Genomic DNA, 20,315 nt, shown 5'->3' with positions numbered 1-20,315 from the left:
GATCCATATTTTCAGTCTCACACATTCCATCATCACAAAATGCCCACAGCTACAAATATTACATGTTCTGGAGTAGTAAGAGACAGCCAGGACTTTAAGAATCACCTCTGGGATGGGCATGGTGGCTCATGCCTATAATCCCAACACACTGGGAAGCCAAGGCGAGAGGATCGCTTGAGCCCAGTAATTCAAGGTTGCAATGAGCCATGAACTCACCATTGCACTCTAGTGTGGGTAACAGAGCAAAGCCCTATGTCAAAAAAAAAAGGAAAAAAAAAGAATCATCTCTGTGTGCCTCTCTCCTTTTTAACTAGAAATGAAAATCTTTACAAGAAGTCCTCACCCCTCCCTGCAGTAAAGCGCATACCAAAAGTTCACAGGCTAGAACTTACTGACATGACCACCCAAGCCTGCAGGGAGGCTGTGAAAGTCCTCAGCTAGAGGAGTTAGACCAACCATGGTTCATCCCCTAGGGCTTCACAGTTGTCACTATGCAGTGTTGGGTCCATAACAGCAAAGAAGAAAGAGGCACTGCTTGCTGGATTGGCAGCTAGTTAACAGTGTTATAACAGGAGTGTGTACACAGGACCACGGCTGCATTTGCTCTTTGAGACTGATAGATTTCAGATTGTGTGTCAGACACCAGAAATAAAAATCTTTGCCTTTAAGTAGCTGACATTTACAGTTGCATTATGTGATGAGTAAAGTAATAGTTGAATGAGAAAATGCTTTCTTAATACATATAGCTATGAGAATTATAGTTTTCTTTTTCCTGGGGGAAGGTGAGGATGGTCACGGAGGCTAGAAAAGAGAAATGGTGTTTGAGTGGCTGAGTCTTAAGCTAGCCTGACAGGTGAGGAAGCTAGAAGATAGCGTTCTGAGTAAAGGCATAGAAGTGTGAGACCGTGGTATGGTCTGGAAATCTCAAATACTGCTAATGTACAGGGACTAATGGCGCAGCCTCAGAAGCTGGCTAAAAAGGTGAGAGCTGAATCACAAAGGATCTCCTGTGCTATGATAAGGGACTACATGTGATACTTAGAACAACAGGTCATCATTGAGGGTATTTGAATAGGACTTATGTGAACTGATTTCCATATCGGAAAGGCTACTCATATAACTTTGAGAATGAATTAGGGAATCAGGCTAGAGATGTGGACTTCAGGGTATAAGGCCCTGAACTAGGTCAGTAAGATGTGAGGATGCCATGGAGTTGAGAGGCATTTTATAAATCAGTCAATGAGTTACAGTAGCCAGTGAATTGTGATGGGTGATAGAAATGGAAGATGATTCTCAGGCTTATAATTTGAGCAACTTAATAGACGGCAATGCCATTTGCTGCAGCAAGGAATATAGACTGAGCAAGAGTGGGAGGAGGAGATGAATGAAATTTGGAATTTTTTTTTAATCCAGTTTACAACTCGGTGACACAGGAGAGAAGAGTCCGAGCTGTAGACAGACACGTGAGATTCATAAATACGAGCTGTAATTAAGCTCCTTCAGTGACTCCCGGTGAGCTTATATGTTGAAAAGAGAAGATGGCCCAGGGTTTCCTAGTAGCTATGTGGTTGTACAAGGTAGAGTCGGTCCTTGTGAGGGTTATGGAGCAGGCCAAGCAAAAGGAATTAGAGGCGAAAACTTGGAACAGTTAGAGGAGGGCAAATGCCAGATGAGAGCAGCTTTACAGCTGCCTGTAGAGATGGTTGTCAAAGGAGAGAGTACCTTTGATGGGCTAAGGGAAAGGGGATGTAGAAAAGCAAAGGGCTTGAGCCATACTACAATGGATTGAAAAATAAATGAGTGATGAAGAAATGTAGGTGGCAAATATAGATCACTATCTCATGGCTTTGATTATAAAGCAGAGTAATGGCAGAAGCTTGAGAAAATAGTGAAGTCAAAGGAAAGTTTTTAGGATGCTGGCAGCTTGAGCAAGTCTGAGGCTGTGGAGCCAGCAGAGAGGAAGAGATTGATGATATAGAAGAGAAGTTACAGCATGAATATCTGCTGAGAGAGGAATTCAAGTGAAAAGATTCAGGGGAAATGGTCAGGATACAAACAGCCTATCTGAGGAATAAGATCAATTGTAGACCAGAACAAATACAAAAGTCATTAACCAGTATAGAGGGCCCCATCACAAGTTTGTACCAGTCAGACAGCACATGGCTTTTGTTTTTTTTTTTGTTTGTTTGTTTTTGTTTTTTTAAGCAGCTCAGTAGCTTAGGTAGAGAAGTCAAGAAAAGAAAAGAAGGTCATTGCCCACTCCGATGGTTCCTCTGCAGGAAATTGAGCTATGACTTCAACCTAGTAGGTCAATGTTATATCTTGGCACCAAGAACTCTACAACTCTTCCAGGCCATCAAAATGTACAGTGGGTATAATCTAGTTATAAGAAGGGGCAGACTACAATAGCAGCGTTTAAGCCAAAGTGAGAAACGCAGCTTATGTAATTCTCTTAGAATCCAAATTAATTTTATTCTGACTTTTATATAATTTCATAGGTAGCTTTTAAATACTGCCAGAAATATGGAAGTGACAAAGTACGTGTGATAACCCTCGTGAAGAATCGTGGGAAAGGTGGAGCAATTAGAATGGTAATACATATTTTCAACATTTTTATTGAAAATATGAAGGTATTTTCAGTAATGTCTTTTGCAGACTTATGTGTTTGCTGGCTGCCTGAATACCAGCATTTCAACTTAGTGATAACATATTATTAATAATAATTTCATGTTTTTAGTCAAATTTTAAAATATACCATATCTATAATATACTGGGTAATTTTAAAATATATTTATGTTTATCTTAAAGTTTAAAATGTTACCATCTACCTTTGTATCTTTGATAGAGTTACCAGATAGTAAGCTTATGCGTTTTTTTGCAGTTTAAAAAATGCTTTTTTGTATTAGGTTTTAACTTTATAAGATATGATGTTATGCATGGTAGCATGAACTAAGATGAATTTGACTTGGGTCTATCCTGTTGAAATGTGCAGTCTAATAGAAAAGGTAAGCATTTGCATAAGTGAAAAAGATTATAATTATGAGGAACATGCAGATAAAGTGCTAAGAAATTTCAAAAAAGTGGTTACTGTCAGCTGAGGCGTATCAGGTAGGATTCAAGCTGAAAGTTTAGAAATCAAGATATACGAAGGAAAACCTGAATAATTGACTTTGACGTTTATTTTTTAAATTTTTTCCTTATAAAAAGAAGTCTCAAGGTAGGCAGTCCAGGGCTTGTTCAGCTCCACAGTCATCAGAAGTCCAAGCTCCTGCCTTTTCACTCCTCCTTCCTCATACACACAGGGCAACTCCTAGACACTAGCCTTGGCATGTCCACATTCAAACAGGAAGGAGTAGGGAGAGCTTTATCATCACATGTTGCCCCCCTCACAATGTCTGTTAGTTGGATTATTGTACAGATGAGGAAAGGAGGTAACGTAAATTACTCAAGGTCATCAGGTGATAAGAGGTAGAGTGAAGATTTAGATGCAGCTAGTTTCACTCCGAAAGCCATGCTCTTTACCTCTCCGATGACTCTGTAGAGAAAAGATTTGAGAAAACAGCACACCATTTAGCAAAGCCAGAAAAGACAGAAGTAGGAACTCTTTTATATGTACTAGAAAGTGATTCACTCTGACTAGGTCACAGGATACGTGAAACAAAAAAGAAAGTAGGATTGATGCAATGTCATGGTGGGCTTTAAATCTATCTGTTTTTTTATTCAGCCAACATTGTACTTTCATTAGAGACACTGAGATGAAAGACACCTATTCTGTCTTTGAGGATATCACAGTTTAATAGGGAGATAGACCATTGCCATACAGTGTTGTAAATGCTATAATAAAAGCATATGCAAAATGTTGGTACCACTGTCTGTTGTGGGGAGCAGCAAAGCTGTCCCAGAGAAGGCAAGTTCTGAGCGGGGTCTTCAAGGAGGATTAGGACTTAACCACATACAAGTTGGGAGGGCAGGGAGCTTAGACAGGAAACATGAACAGAGGCACAGCAGTGTGAAAGAAAGTGCCACAATAAAGGACTCACTCATGGTACCTGTGTCTCGACTGTGGAGATGAGGCTAGCGGGGTGGGTGGGTTCAGGTCACAAACTGTAGAAGAGGGGCTTTTACATTTTTTACCATTGACAGAGTGGCACTTAAACATTAATCAGCCAGCAGCAAGTATAGCAGTATTGGGCAAGGTATGATAAACATTCATTTGGATGATGATAGTGACACAAGAGAAGAAAATGAGGGGATAAATGTAGGAGCTATTAAAATGAGGTAGAACTGGGTCTGGGATCAGAGAGAATGACATCATAAGCCATTCTTAGATTGCTATATAAGAAATGCGTGAGACTGAATAACATATAAAGAAAAGAGGTGATTAATTCATGATTCTGCACGCTGTACAGGAAGTGTGATTCCAGCATTTGCCTCTAGTGAGGGCCTCAGGAAGTTTCGACTCATGACAGAAGGTGAAGAGGGAGCAGACGTGTCACATGGCGAGAACAGGGGCAAGGCAGTAGGCAGGGAGGTGCTACACAGTTGTAAACAACCAGATCTCATAAGAACTTGCTCACTATTGTAAGGACAGCACCAAGCAGTTCTTGAGGAATCCATCCCCATGACCCAAACACCTCCCACTTGGCCTCACCTCCAACATTGTGGATCACATTTCAATATGAGATTTGGAGGGGACACAGATCCAAACTATATCAAATGAGTACCAGTGGCCTTGGGTAACTGGGATGATAATGATGTCATTAATAGAAGAAATGAAAGACTAGGGGAGGAGCTGGTGTAAGAGAGACTATGTTGTGTTTGAGCCATATTAAGTTTGAGGCAACAAGCAGTGGTATCCAGAATAGCCTAGGAGAGTGGGTGTGAGTGAGTCATCTACATACGTCGGATGATAGTTGAACCTGAACCCATTTAACTGGCAAAGAGGAGCTTATAGAGAAAGGGAGAACCAGAAAATCTTAAGCCAGTGAGGCACATGAGAAATAATAGGCATAAAATATGACTGAGCAACACAAATGGGAATTGCTATGGTAGACTCTCTTTTTATTTTGTTGTTGTTGTTGTTGTTGTTTAGGCCACCTTTTTAAGGAGCTGCGGTAAAGTGAAGGCCATAGACAGTAGAATAGGAAAGTAGGCTTAAAGTTTGATCGTGCATCATTGAAATGATTAGTCACTTACTAGTTTTTTTTTCCATTTCAAACAAATAGCTCCAGTTTTTTTGACCTTGTAATATTTTCTCTTTTCTGATACTTTATATATGTTATTTAGATGTTGAGTGTAGCATTTTTATTTCTGCCCTTTTTTTTGCTTTTTTTTTTTTTGCATATATTCTTCTCCCCCACCTGCTTTTTTTTAGACAGGGCCTTGCTCTGTCACCCAGGCTGAAATGCACCTGGTATGATCATAGCTCACTGTAGCCTTCACCTGGGCTCAAGCAATGATCTCACCTCAGCCTCCCAAGTAGCTGGGACTACAGGCATATGCCACCATACCCAGCTAATTTTTTAAAGTTTTTGTAAAGATGGAGTCTCGCTATTTGCCCAGACTGATCTCAAACTCCAGAGCTCAAGCAATCCTTCCACCTAAGCTTCCCAAGGTACTAGGATTATAGGTATGAGCCATCTCACCTGACCTTTTGCATTTGTTCTAATGGATGTGATAAAAAGACATCACAGATACTAACTAGTGAGCTTATTATAACAGAATAAATGATCTGATTTCTCTCTACATTTGCGTATGTCTCATCTATAGTCACACTGTGTTGTGTTATCAAAGCAATTTTAGTATATCAAACCATAAATATATTTGCACTTAAGAAATAAGGAATTCACTCAAATACACCAGAGAAATTAAAAATTGTGCAGTTTATTTCTGTATGAAATATGCACTCATGGAGCCATAATTTGCTCAAAAGGCTAGTCAATTCAGAATATTAACACGATTTGGTCGTAAGTTGAGTAGGCTATATGCACGCGGAGATGGTAGTGCTGCTGGAAACTGGTCCGCACTGTCGAACGCCCAGCTGGGCAATGTTTGCGCCGCCAGACGCGGAGCAGTTGTGGCTAGCGATTGTGATCTTAAAGTTGAATGGTCGTAAGTTGCCTAGGTCGTAAGTCGATCAATGCCTGTAATACGTTTTCAATGAATTCTGGCCTCCTTCATACCTCATCTTTCACTGTTAGGTATTTTAAGTAAATCAGAACAGACTGAAACGTCATTGAATTTAACCTTAATTTTAAGCAATTTCCTTTTACTTGAAATTTTAAAATACAGGGCGTATTCAGTTCTCGAGGAGAAAAGATCCTTATGGCAGATGCTGATGGAGCCACCAAGTTTCCAGATGTTGAGAAATTAGAAAAGGGACTAAAAGATCTACAGCCTTGGCCTGTGAGTATAAGAATATAGTTTAAATAACATTCAGTCAGGAATGCAGGGGAGCTAGAGTAAAATTCAAGGAGAATTTACCTATCAGTGTAAAAAACGAGTGTTTTTGATATGAAATCCTTATATAAATGGTACAACCCCATAGAGGAACTGATCATTTTGTTACAAATATTGTCTGATTTTATGAGATTCACTTGACAATTACTTATTTAATGTTGTGACCATTTCTTTCTCTTGGTTTCTGATTGCTTCTACCCAAGTTTTAATATTTATTGTGCATGTTCAGTTAAGGCTTTTATTTAAAAGTATAGTCTGAGTTCCAGGTAAAGATGTGAAATGAAGCTGGATCACAGAATCCAGTTTTTGATGAAACAAACAAAAATCACAAGCAGTAAGCACTCAAAAAGGATTATTTGAAACTTCATGCCATAACTTCAAAAACTGGATGTTGAGGAAAGAAATAAAATCCTGGTGCCATTCCCACCTTTAAAAGCCATTTAGAGAAAGAAGGTGAATTTATCAAATCCTGAGCATTTGCCAAATACTTCACAGTCTGGAAAGAATCAAAAAGAGAATGAAAAAGTACCCTTGGACAACATCAAACAATGTACCTACCATCATACAATATGTCAGAATTTCTGCAGAAGCAAGAAAACTTGCTGGATCTGCCATTTTCAGGACTGTAAGCTAAGTTGGGCACACAGATCCATGTGACTACATCCTTTCCTGGATGGAGTGTAGCTTGTTCAAGACACTTGACAAAAATCTCACAAGATGAACCCAGGTAACCCAACAAAGCCATGTAGAGCTCCAGGGGGGTCCCTCCTCCCTCCCTTCCCACCACCTACCGTCAAGACCAGATAAAAATACTCAGGCCTTGAAATTCTAGTTTAGAAGGGGAAGAGGTAAAAGTATGTATCAAAGAGAATGTTCATTTACTTAGGAGAGCTGCCTAAAGGTATAGGTTCTTATTCTATCTTTAGGGCAATAGCTGTTTTCTTCTCAATTCATTTAAGCCACAAATTTGATAAGCATGCCTTGCATATATTTCCCTAAACCCTAATAAAAATAATGACTGAAATAGTTCAGAAAAGAATGAAACAGGAACATGGGTTTCATAGTCAAGTCCTATAATTACATGATTATCTCACTAGGTGGCAGTCATTAGCTTAAATGTCTTTTACAATATTGTTTTGACCATTTAAGTAATTTCTTTAGTACGTTTTACAGTGGTTTCTAATGTTTTCTTTATTATCTGATTTTTTTAAATGACAGCAAAAAGAAATTTGCTACTACTTGCTTGTATTTTCTCTTGAAGTAACCAGGTCACATGTTCTGGTCCAATGATTCTTATACAAGATCATCTTAGAAAAGTTGCCTACAATTTCTTTTCTGAAAATAAATGCTCTTGTAAGGTTTTAAACTTCATGTACATAATTTAGAGCTTTGTATAATACATACAAATAAAATAGGGCATTTACATTTTCATATTAAAAGTTTTATTTTATTTTATTTTTGAAACAGTGTCTCACTCTGTTGCCTAGGTTGGAGTACAGTGGCATGATCTCGGCTAACTGCAACCTCTGCCTCTTGGCCTTAAGGCATTCTTCTGCCTCAACCTCCCGAGTAGCTGGGATTACAGGCGTGCACCACCACACCCAGTTATTTTTTGTATTTTTTGATAGAGATGGGTTTTCACTGTGTTGGCCAGGCTGGCCTCAAACTCCTGGCCTCAAGAGATCTGCCCAGCTTGTCCTCCCAAATTGTTGGGATTACAGACTTGAGCCAGTGCACCTAGACAAAATTTTTATTTGTATTTTACTTGTATTTTCTTTTCCCACATCTTTATTTTTTTTATGTGTAAAACTTTCAGATTTTCAGTTTCCTAACCAGTGGTTATTCTACCTCTTTTTAAAAATATGCTTGTTTTTTAGTAATTTTTCTAAGCAAAGTATATCCTAGCCAGGCTCGGTGGCTTACACCTGTAATCCCAGCACTTTTGGAGGCCAAGGGCAGAGGATCACTTGAGGCCAGAAGTATGAGACCAGCCTGGCCAACATAGCGAAATCTCATTTCTACTAAAAATTAGCTAGATATGGTAGTGCATGCCTGTAATTCCAGCTGCTCGGAAGACTGAGGCATGAGAATTGCTGGAACCTGGGTGGCAGAAGTTGCAGTGAGTCAGGATCGTGCCACTGCATTCCAGTCTGGGCAATGGAGAGAGACTGTCTCAAAAAATAAAGATAAATTTTTCAAGAAAAACAAAAACCCAGAGTATGCGATGATCACTTGTTCAGTTGATTAACTTTCTAAATTGAATCAGAAATCCCTAACAGGCAAAATAAATGCTAAAAAGTCTGTATTTCATGATCATAGACTAATTTCTCAGGCTATGACTTTGGTTTTAATTTTTTTTTTTTTAATTTTTTAATTTTTTTTTTTTTTTTTTTGAGACAGGATCTCGCTCTGTCACCCAGGCTGGAGTGCGGTGGTGATCTTTGCTCACTGAGCCCTCCACTTCCAGGGTTCGAGCAAATCTTGTGCCTCAGCGTCCCAAATAGCTGGGTCTACATGTGCAAAACATCGTGCCTGGCTAATTGTTTGGTATTTTTAGCAGATGAGATTTTATCATGTTGCCCAGGCTGGTCTTGAACTCCTGACCTCAAGCAGCCTTCCTTGGCCCCCGAAAGTGCTAGGATTACAGGCTGAGTCACCGTGCCTGGCCCTTAAATTCTGATTTAGACATAGTTCTAACAAGTTTAGTTTTTAGCTTTTCAAGCCCACATATGACTTGAATTAATGGATATGAAAAAGATACAGAGAAAAATTACATTAAGAAGAACCAAAGGAAGCAGATCTTAACCACACACACAACTCAGTCTGGAGTGCTAGGCTGCTTACTAATGACGCTGAATGCTCTTTTATCTCTAATGTAGCAATCGTTGGTCAGCTGTGGTTTTGTATACCAATGATTTGTATGTGCATGTGTGGTTTGGTTCCTTAAAAGAACTCTTCTCCCTTTTTTTGTGTACCATGTGAGCAATTCTAAGAAGCTGGTATATTTGTTTCACTCTCTCAATATATGGGTAGAAAACCAGGCTTCCAAAAGATAACTCAACCTCCAAAGTCATTTGTTTTAGAGACCAAGCAGTTACACAAATATTTTGTTGAGATCTTTGTGAAATCAAACAATTAAAAGGACAGCAAAAATAAAAGGGCGGTCTTGAAAATGTAAAAAGAAGTAGACTGTCTAGAAAACTTTTAGAGAGCCTGTCTTAGCAGATCTCAAAGTGTGTTGCCCAATCATTGAAGAAAGTGGCTCAGGACTAGGGCTGCTTATCAAACCAGGGATTTAATGCCAGTAGTTAAGTGAAACAGAGAACAGCAAACTTTTCCTGTGAAGGACCAGAAAATAAATATTTCAGGGTTTGTAAATCACATGTGGTCCCTGAAGCAATCCTCTTCCGCCTCCCTCCCTAGCCCTTTCTTAGCAAAAGGCCATTCAAAAACAGGCTGAATTTGACCCCATAGGCCATAGTTTACTGACCCCTTGTGCTAACCGCAAGATATTTATAGAAAGTTAGTATCCCCATGATTGTCATGAGAAAATACTTTAATTTAAAGACAGGGCCAGGCACGGTAGCTCACACCTGTAATCCCAGCACTTTGGGAGGCCAAGGTAGGCAGATCATTTGAGGTCAGAAGTTTGAGACCAGCCTGGCCAACATGGTGAAACACCATCTTTACTAAAAAAGAAACAAAAAAACTAGCTGGGCATGGTGGTGCGTGTCTGTAATCTCAGCTACTAAGGAAGTTGAAGCATGAGAATCGCTTGAACCCGGGAGGCAAAGGTTGCAGTGAACCAAGATCACACCACTGCACTCCAGCCTGGGCAACACAGCAAGACTGTCTCAAAAATTTTTTTTAAAAAAAGGAAAGTGTAAGATTTTAGAATGATTTATATCTGAAAAGATTAAAATTTTGGTTCTAGAAGAGATATTCTCCTGTTGGGTAGAGATTGGTTCATGTGGAAATGTTCATACCTAGTGATAAGGCAAAGTTTAGGTATGTATTGTCTAAGTTAACCACCAATTATCTGTCCCAGTGGAACATAAGCATTGCTAGAAGAGGGTCCTTATCACTGCATCTCCAATGTCTAGAATACTGTAAATAGTAAGGACTCTGTAAATATTTGTGGAACAAGTGAATACTACTGTATATAGTGTCTAAGGGGAAAGCCATGTTACATTTAAAAATACAGTCATAAATGATACCAAAAAGGCAAATTCTCATAGGGGAATAGATGCTAAAATAAGCCACATTTGTATAACTTCTCATCTGGAATTTAGGAAAACACTGTGAAGAGGTAGATGGTCAACTGATGGAAAAAATGCTGCCAATGTGGCCGATGGTAAAGAGAGAAAGGATGTAGCAATCAGACGTATGATAGAGATTTTGTTTTGTTTTTATTATAAAAGCATCACCAAGGCATTGTAAAAAGATTAGAAACAGTCTAAAAGAAGAAAACAACCAACTGTATCTTATCACCCAGAAAAAAACCTGTGTTAATACTTTTTAATGGAGCATTTCCTCTGAATATTTGTAGCCTAACAATGTAATGGGGTTTTGAATATACTGATGTAAAAGCATAAAGACTCTCCATGGAATAGTTGGTAGTAAATAAGGAAAAATCTTGAGAAATTATTTGGGTCATGTGCTTATTTCTAAATAGATTTCAGCATGTGTAACCATCCTATACAGATAAATGTTGACATGCTTTTTATATTTTCTTTAAACTTTTTACTGTTAATTTTAACATAACCAAAAGTAGAGTGAATAGTATAATAAACCTTTGTCTAACTTCAACAATTATCAACATTCTGATGTAGTTCTCTTTTTTTTTTTTTTTTTTTAAAGAAAACTGTATTGGCTGGGCATAGTGGCCCAGACCTGTAATTCCGGCACTTCAGGAGGCTGAGGCGGGTAGATAGCTTGAGCCCAGGAGTTCAAGACCAGCCTGGGCAAGATGGTGAAACCCCGTCTCTACAAAAGAATATATAAAAATTAGCCAGGAGTGGTAGTAAACTAGCACCCTAGTGCTAGCTACTCAGTGCTAGCTACTCACCCAGTCCTAGCTACTCAGGAGACTATGGTGAGTGGATCACCTGAGCCTGGGGAGGTAGAGGCTGCAGTGAGCCATAATCATACCACTGCACTCCAACCAGGGCAACAGAGTGGGATCTTGTCTCCAGTAAAAGAAAAAGAAAGAAAATTGTTTCTCATAATAAGACTGTTTGGAGAAACCTTAAGAATTGCTACAGTTTAAATAATATTCAGTAGACTGGCTTTTTAAAAGGCTTTATAGGTATATTTTTATTTCAAATTTAGTTGCTATCAACACCTGAGAAGCTGTTTTATGCCATGTAAAATTTTGAGTGTTCACTTTAACCATAACGCCTTCATAATAATGCTTCTTATGGTAGAGCCTTTTTCTACCATAATAAAAAATAATTCGCCTTTCCTCATATGAAGGGGCAAAAAGAATGAATGTTGCCAAATTTATGTGTTCAACCTGTGCAAATTGATACAATACTTTATAGAACAAGTTGAAAATGTGAATCAAGAGCTTTAAGTAATTCACATCCATTAACCCAGGCTTGAGAAATTTATCTTAAGGAAATAGAATATATATAAAAATTAATTTTCAAGGAATTTTTGATTATTTGTTTTGTAAATATAGCTGTTTTTTTTTTTAAAAAAAAAAAAAAAGGAAAAAATTGAAAAGTTTAAGATGTCCAATATAAGTTATACTAGTTAAATTCTTTATTGTATGGGATGATTATTCATTATACATAATTAAATGAAAAATGTTTAACATCTTGATATATGTGGGTGGATGTGCAATAATGTTAACACATTATGTATTGTGTGTAATAATATAACAGTATAATGTTGGTTGTCTCTGGATGGCGGATTATGGATATTTTGAAGTTTTTTCTTTTTAATTTCTTTTTTTGAGACAGAGTCTCACTGTCGCCCAGGCTGGAGTGCAATGGTATGATCACTGCAGCCTCTTCCTCCTGGGCTCAAGCGATTCCAGAGAATCGTCCCAAGTACCTGGGATTACAGGCGAGTACCACCACACCTGGCTAATTTTTGTATTTTTTTTAGTAGAGGTGGGGTTTCACCATGTTGGTCAGGCTGGTCTCGAACTCCTGACCTTGTGATCCACCCACCTTGGCCTCCCAAAATGCAGGGATTACAGGCATGAGCCACCTTGCTCAGCCTGAATTTTTTTCTTTAATTGTTTTTAACAGTGAGCCTGTATTTTGAAAAAGAAATGGTTTTCTTAAAATAACTTTAATTTTTTAAATAAATACAACTTTTTCTTAACTCAATACTTTGTTTCGTACACCAAGTTTCTCTTTCTGCCCATAGGGTGAATATGACTGATTTTACTATCTGATTTTTCTTTTACTAATTTCTAAATTGATTCAACTTGGTTTCTATATCTCTATCTCATTTGGAGCCAGAGTTTTCTTTTGGAATACCTGTGCCAATTTTTGTTTCCATTTCAGTATGTGGAAACTTTGGATGTAGGATTCAAATAGGCCTGGGTTCAAATTCCATGTAACCTTGGGTAAATTAATCCATCCACCTTCACATACCTCTTCTATGATATATGGATAATGGGAGCCCACATTCTTAACTCTGAGGTAGTGATTAAAATAAGGAAATGTAACCAGGCACAGTGGCTCATCCCTGTAATCCCAGCACTTTAGGAGGCTGAGGTGGGGGTTCACCTGAGGTTGGGAGTTCGAGACCAGCCTGGCCAACATGGTGAAACCCCATCTCTACTAAAAATACAACAAATTAGCTGGGCGTGGGGGCACGTGCCTGTAGTCTCAGCTACTAGGAAGGTTAAAGCAGGAGGATCACTTGAGCCCAAGAGGTAGAGGTTACAGTGAGCCGAGATCGCGCCACTGCACACCAGCCTGAGCAGCAGATCAAAATTCATAAATAAATAAGTTCAGCATGTATTGAGCACTCAATAACCAATACCTCTAATAATTAACATCTTTTTTTTTTTTTTTTTTTTAATTGAGATGGAGTCTCGCTCTGTCACGCAGGCTAGAGTGCAGTGGCACAATCTCTGCTCACTGCAGACTCCACCTCCTGGGTTCATGTGTCTCTCCTGCCTTAGCCTCCCAAATAGCTGGGATTACAGGCATCCGCCACCCCACCTGGCTAACTTTTTTTTTTATGTTTTTAGTAGAGATGGGGTTTCATTATGTTGACCAGACTGGTCTTGAACTCCTGACCTCTAGTGATCCTTCCTCCTCAGCTTCCCAAAGTGCTGGGATTACAGGTGTAAGCCACCATGCCGAGCCAACATTCATCTTTGTGCTTGATTTTTTTTCATCAGATCCAATTCTGTTACTGTTTATAATTGTTAATGTAAATCAGTTATGTTTCTAGTCTGTTTCGTCTCTTCAGTAAATTGTGTGAAAATATTTAACTTAAGAAGTACCGAGGACCAGGTGCAGTGGCTCATGCCTATAATCCCAACACTTCAGGAGGCCAAAGAGGGTGGATGACTTGAAGTCAGGAGTTCAAGACCAGCCTGGCCAAAATGGCAAAACCCTGTCTCTACTAAAAATATAAAAATTAGCTGGGCATGGTAGTGCATGCCTGTAATCCCAGCTACTTGGAAGAATAACAGGAAAATCGCTTGAACCAGGGAGGTGGAGGTTGCAGTGAGCTAAGATTGCACCACTGAACCCCAGCCCAGGTGACAGAGTGAGACTCTATCTCAAAAAAAAAGGGTACTGAGAAAGATAGATTCCGATTATTTCTTTCTAGAAGATAATACAGTTCTTACCACTTTTTTTTTTTTTTTTTTTTTTTTTTTGAGTTTCTCTCTGTTGCCCAGGCTGGAGTGCAATAGCATGATCTTTGCTCACTACAACCTCCACTTCCCGAGTTCAAGCCATTCTCACGCCTCAGTCTCCCGAGTAGCTGGGATTACAGGCATGTGCCACCACGCATGGCTTTTTGTATTTTTAGTAGAGACGGAGTTTCACCATGTTGACCAGGCTGATCTTGAACTCCTGGCCTCAAATGATTCCTGCCTGCCTCGGCCTCCCAAAGGCCTCCCAAATTCCTGGGATTACACACATATTACAGGAATGAGCCACTGTACCATTTTTTTTTTTTTTTTAATGAGTTGGGATCTTATTTTGTTGCCCAGGCTAGGGTGCAGTGGTGCCATCATGACAGCCTCAAACTCCTGGGTCAAGCAATCCTCTTACCTCAGCCTCCCTAGTAGCTAGGACTGCAGGCACATGCCACCACATTTGCCTCACTTATTAACCCTTTTAAAAGCCCACTGTCATAGTAACTTAAATATTCACTTTTAAAAACCATGGGAAATTCGGTTATACTCTAAAAGAGGTTTAAAAGAAAGAGACTTCTTGTCTGCAGGCATTTTCTAACAAGGGCAGTTTTTAAAACAAAGATATCTTTCATTTCTGAAAAACAGCTAACTTTTTGAAAGACCATTTAGATTAATTCCACCTGATAGTGAGATTGATATCAGGGATTCAGCTCTTACATCAGAATTCTTCAGATACACAGAGCTCTTAAAAGCTCTTAGGGACTTATGCTGAGATAAAAATGGGATTTTTAAAAGGAAGTTTTTTGGGTTGTGATTTATTTTTAGTTTAATTACATGGTATTTTAACTTTATTCATGAATCTTTGAAATGTAGAATGATTTTTTTTAATGTATTGCTCCATAGGGTTATTGCTCTTTTCGAGTTTAAAGTTAAAACTGATTTGCCATATGCTATTTGAACTTTTAACACACTTCCTCTCTAAGAAAACCATTCTCTCCCTTTCTGCACAAAGTACCTCTGCCAGAAAAAAAAGGGAGGAAATTATTTTACTACTAAATAGTAGGCAAAGCATATAACAGAAATTTGTTTTCCCTCTGAGACAGTCTCGCTGTTTCCCAGGCTGGATGGAGTGCAGCGGTGTGATCTCAGCTCACCGCAGCCTCCGCCTCCTGGGTTCAAGTGATTCTCCTGCCTCAGCCTCTCGAGTCGCTGGGACTACAGGCACACACCACCACAGCCAGCCAGTTTATGTATTTTTGGTAGAGATGGGGTTTTCCCATGTTGGCCAGGCTAGTCTTGAACTTTTGACCTCATGTGATCTGCCTACCCTGGCCTTCCAAAGTGCTGGGATTGTAGCCATGAGCCACTGTGCCTGGCTGAGAAAATTCTTTTCTTTTTTTTGAGATGGAATCTCACTCTGTCACTGAGGCTGGAGTGCAGCGGCGTGATGTCAGCTCACTGCTACCTCTACCTCCCGGGTTTAAACAATTCTTCTGCCTCAGCCTCCTGAGTAGCTGGGACTACAGGCATGCGCCACCAGCCTGGCTAATTTTTGTATTTTTAATAGAGATGGGGCTTTGCTATGTTGCCAAGGCTGGTCTTGAACTCCTGGTCTCAATTGATGCACCCACCTTGGCCTCCCCAAGTACTTAGATTACAGGTAAAGACCCTCTCAAAGAAAAATTTGGCCCACATGCATTAAAAACATTCAGACTTTTAACTAAGTATTCTACGTCTGTGACTCTCTCCAAAGAAGGAAATCTAAAATACAGATAGTTTTATATTCAAAAATGTTCTTTCAGTTGCGTTTCTATAACTGAAATTAGAAAGGACAATGAATAGGCAAATAGTCAAAGTAATGGTAAATCTGTACATTAAAATATTGTATAGCCCTTACAATTGACACACACACACAAACTACCATGCAGCACTTTTATGACAAATGATTGAAAGGTAATCACACCTGAATCTTATCAAGCCTTTAAATCTAACTACCAGTTTAGAGGAACATGTTAAATGTTAGAGCAGGACATGTTAAATATCACTGTGGCTGTACAGTCAGCAACATCCAAAACCTATACAACTATAGAGCAAACAATGTGGTTTCTTCAACAAGTTACAAGAAAAAGGTTTAAAGAGGTAGGGAGAGCCCATGGATAAAAGAAAAACCAATTGATTTGTATAGATTTTATTTGGCTCTTCATTCAAACAAACTAAAAACATTTAAGAGATAATTCGGTAAATATGAAAACTGTGTATCTGATGGTATTAAGGAATTTTTGATGTTTTAGGTATAATAGTGGTATTATGATTGAATATATATGAATTTGTAATATACGATATCTAGAATTTGTTTCAAAATAATCTCAGGTTGGGTGGGGTGGCGGTGCAGGGCTTTACATGGAACAACAAGATTGGCAATGTGTTGCCTCTTTTCCAACTGTATTTTTGGGTACATTTAAAAATAATTAGTAGATGCACTTTATGCATTTTGGAAATTAACCTTTTGTCTGTAGTATAAATTGCCAATATTTTCTCCCAGTTTTTTTGTCTTTTTGTTTTGAATATGGTTGGATTTTTTGTTGTTGTCATGCAATGCTTTAAAATGTTATTAATCAAAGCGATCACTGTCTGGTTTTCTGTACTTGCGCCTTCCTTGAGATCATTTAAAAAATGATTTCTGATATTTTACATTTAAATCTTTGATATGTCTAGACTACGTCCCAGTATTCAATTAGAAGCTCAAGTCCAACTTAATTTGGTTTCCAAGTGGCAACCAAGAGGTCCCACACCATTTGTTAGTTCATCTTTTTCCCACTGATTTAAAAGGTCATCTTTATCATATTCTAAGCACTCATAAGGCTTTGTGTGTGTGTTTCTGGCCTTTCCATTCTGTCCATGGATTTGTCTGTTCACATTCCAGTACCTTAGCTTTATCATATATTTTTAAATTTTTTTGTGATGAGTCCTTTATTACTCTTGAATTTTCCCGGCTCTTTTCTTGATTATTTTTGCTTCTCTTTTTAAAAAGTTTTTATCAGGCGCAGTGGCTCATGCCTATAATCCCAGCACTTTGGGAGGCCAAGGCAGGCAGATCACTTGAGGTCAGGAGTTCAAGACCAGCCTGGCCAACATGGTGAAACCCTGTCTGTACTTAAAATATAAAAATTAGCTGGGCATGGTGGCACGAACCTGTAATCCCAGCTACTCAGGAGGCTGAGACAGGAGATTTGCTTGAACCCAGGAGGTGGAGGTTGCAGTGAGCCAAGATTGCACCATTGCACTCCACTGGATAACAAAGACTCCAACTCAAAACACACACACACACCCCCCACCCACCCACCCACCCACCCACACCCAGAAAATAATTGTCGGCAAGGATATGAAGAAATTGGAACCCTTGTGCATTGCTGATGGAAATGTAAAATGTTACAGACACTGTGGAAAATGGTATGAGGGCAAATGCACTGAGGACCTCTTGAGACTGTGCCTCAGGTCTTCATCACTCATATTTGGCTCAGAATAAACATCTTTAAATATTTTTTCTAAAAAAAAGTTTTTATTTGCTCACCACTGTACTAACAAGGACTTTTTTTTTTTTAATGTTAACTCTAAAATCAGCTTGTCTAGTTCAATGAAAGATCATTTTGGTATTGTTATTGGTATTAATTTAGGAAGCATTGACTTTTTAATGTTGTTATTAATATCGTCTCATCCATCATGGCAAGACCTTTGTGTGTTTAAGTCTTTTGTTTTCTTTGTTAGCATTTACTTGTTTCCTTTATTTAGATCGTGTCTAAACTTTCTATGTTTCTTATAAAGTTTATTTCTAGATTTTTTATTTTTATTATGTTATAAATGCTGTCTTTGATTACATCTTGTGATTACTGTTTGTACATGTGACATCTAAAGTTTTGTATATCTATTCATTTTGACTACTCATCTTTTAAAATTCTTTTATTGTTTTTAATGTACTTTTTCAGTTGCCATTCTTTGATTTTCAAGGTATATAATTATGCATCTACAAATAACCCTTTTCTTTCTCATACCACTAATTTTTCTCTCAAATAATAATAAAGTATTTTTACACAGAAAATATCATTTAAAGTTATGAATTTTAACGTAATGCATGCCCCTTATATTTAGCCCTATGTAAGCAAAATCCAATGACCTCTTAGTAAGTATGATTAGGATTCTCAAAGTTGTACATATTCTGAACTCTTCAATAAACTTTTAAAAGATTTTTTTATGTCAATTTAAAAAAAAATCAGTTTCTAAAAATGAGACATTCTCATTGAAAATAAATATTTTTATTAGTGATATGTAAATACTGAAAAACTATCTCATTGCTTTTTTCCTCAGAATCAAATGGCTATAGCATGTGGATCTCGAGCTCATTTGGAAAAAGAATCAATTGCTCAGGTGAGACTTCATTAATTGTCATGGGACAGCCAGTTAATTGGCTTTTATTTCCTTTTTTACATATACATTTGGCAAGCAGTTGCCTTTTATGTCTAATCTTTTAAATATAACTTTCCTTTTAAAAGAAAAGAAAATAATTTTTTAATTGTGGAAAGCTTAGGGAGGATTGGCACATTTTGGAATTGATTTTTAAGAGTATACAAGAAGATGTGGGCTTTGCTTTGCAAGCAGTTCTTTTTAATATAATTTTAGCATAAAGAGAATCTGTTCAGTTATAAAACAACTTCTAAATGATGCATTTTTTAACCAATCAACTTTATTTTTTAACCAATTTACTTTTTCTAACATTAGGCTTTATTTTTTCTAACATTGGCACATTTAAATGCTTTATTTTCAGTTTTATTCTGTTTAATTTTTTTTTTAACATCATTCCTGTTAGAAAAACACTATACCTTAAAATTTGACAATTTTGCAGCTGCTGTTTTAGGGTATAAAAATGTCACTAAAGATGTTAAATTCTTCATTTTGTAGATTATGCTAGAAAAACTAGAGTAACAACATCCCAAGTCGCTCTTGAGGCACACTGGGCTTTGAGAACCAGTGGAATAAAAGGTTGAACCTTTCTCCCAATGATTTGGAAAAAAGATATGTAGAAATTTAATTTTTTTTTTCTTTTGAGACAGAATCTTGCTCTGTTGTCCAGGCTGGAGTGCTGTGGAACGATCTTGGCTTACTGCAGCCTCTGCCTCCTGGGTTCAGACGATTCTCCTGCCTCCAGCCACCTGGAGGGGGAACTATAGGTGCACACCACCATACCCAGTTAATTTTTGTGTTTTTAGTAGAGACGGGGTTTCACCATGTTGGCCAGGATGGTCTCGATCTCCTGACCTCATTATGCACCCGCATCAGCCTCCCAAAGTGCTGGGATTACAGGCGTAAGCCACCATGCCTGACCAAAATTTTAATTTAAAAAAAAAATACATTGATAACAGAGTGACAAAACCTCTTAAGGATTATACTGAAGTACAGATACCCAGACTGTCCTTTTTTTCATTTATTTATTTATTTATTTGTTTGTTTGTTTTCTTTATCGCATAGATACATTTAATTATTTCCTTCAGATATTATTTTAATAACAGTTGACGTCAAAATAGAAAGTGTCTCATTAATTATCATTTGGATTCTAAATTTTACAGTGTAGCAAATGGCAACTCATTAATATTATAGTACTTAAATCTTGATAATTATTAATACATTGTAACTTCTTAGAAATCTAGTTTTGGTTGTAGTCCCAGCTACTCTGGAGGCTGAGGCAAAAGAATCATTTGCACCTGGGAGATGGAGGTTGCAGTGAGCTTAGGTCGTGCCACTGGACTCCAGCCTGGGTGGCAGAGCGAGATTCCATCTCAAAAATAAAAATAAAATTATTTTATTTTATTTAAAATAAAATAAAATACCACCACACACCGCCACACCCAGCTAATTTTTTGTATTTTTCTATGTTGGCCAGTCTGGTCTCGAACTCCTGACCTGAGGGAGGTGATGGAATTACAGGCATGAGCCACCATGTCTGGCTTTTTTTTTTTTTTTTTTT

The 20,315-nt window shown here is 38.0% G+C and overlaps 1 protein-coding gene across 3 annotated transcripts in view; it reads left to right on the top strand.

Moving 5' to 3' along the window:
• The window catches only part of ALG5 (ALG5 dolichyl-phosphate beta-glucosyltransferase), a 46,684-nt gene that overhangs the window by 8,076 nt on the left and 18,293 nt on the right, over nucleotides 1-20,315 (top strand). For 2 of the 3 annotated variants that reach the window (XM_032294480.1, XM_032294481.1), the window contains exons 5-7: nucleotides 2,499-2,591; nucleotides 6,292-6,405; nucleotides 18,662-18,721. In XM_032294480.1, coding sequence (XP_032150371.1) covers nucleotides 2,499-2,591; nucleotides 6,292-6,405; nucleotides 18,662-18,721 — 267 coding nt within the window. The remainder of the gene's footprint in view (nucleotides 1-2,498; nucleotides 2,592-6,291; nucleotides 6,406-18,661; nucleotides 18,722-20,315) is intronic. The other variant, XM_032294482.1, reaches the window with a different exon arrangement.

This window comes from Sapajus apella, unplaced genomic scaffold (genome assembly GCF_009761245.1).
Source record: "Sapajus apella isolate SASKATOON/1434 unplaced genomic scaffold, GSC_monkey_1.0 scaffold32, whole genome shotgun sequence".
In the NCBI taxonomy this organism is placed as follows: domain Eukaryota; kingdom Metazoa; phylum Chordata; class Mammalia; order Primates; family Cebidae; genus Sapajus; species Sapajus apella.
This window is presented reverse-complemented; position numbering and strand designations above follow the sequence as displayed.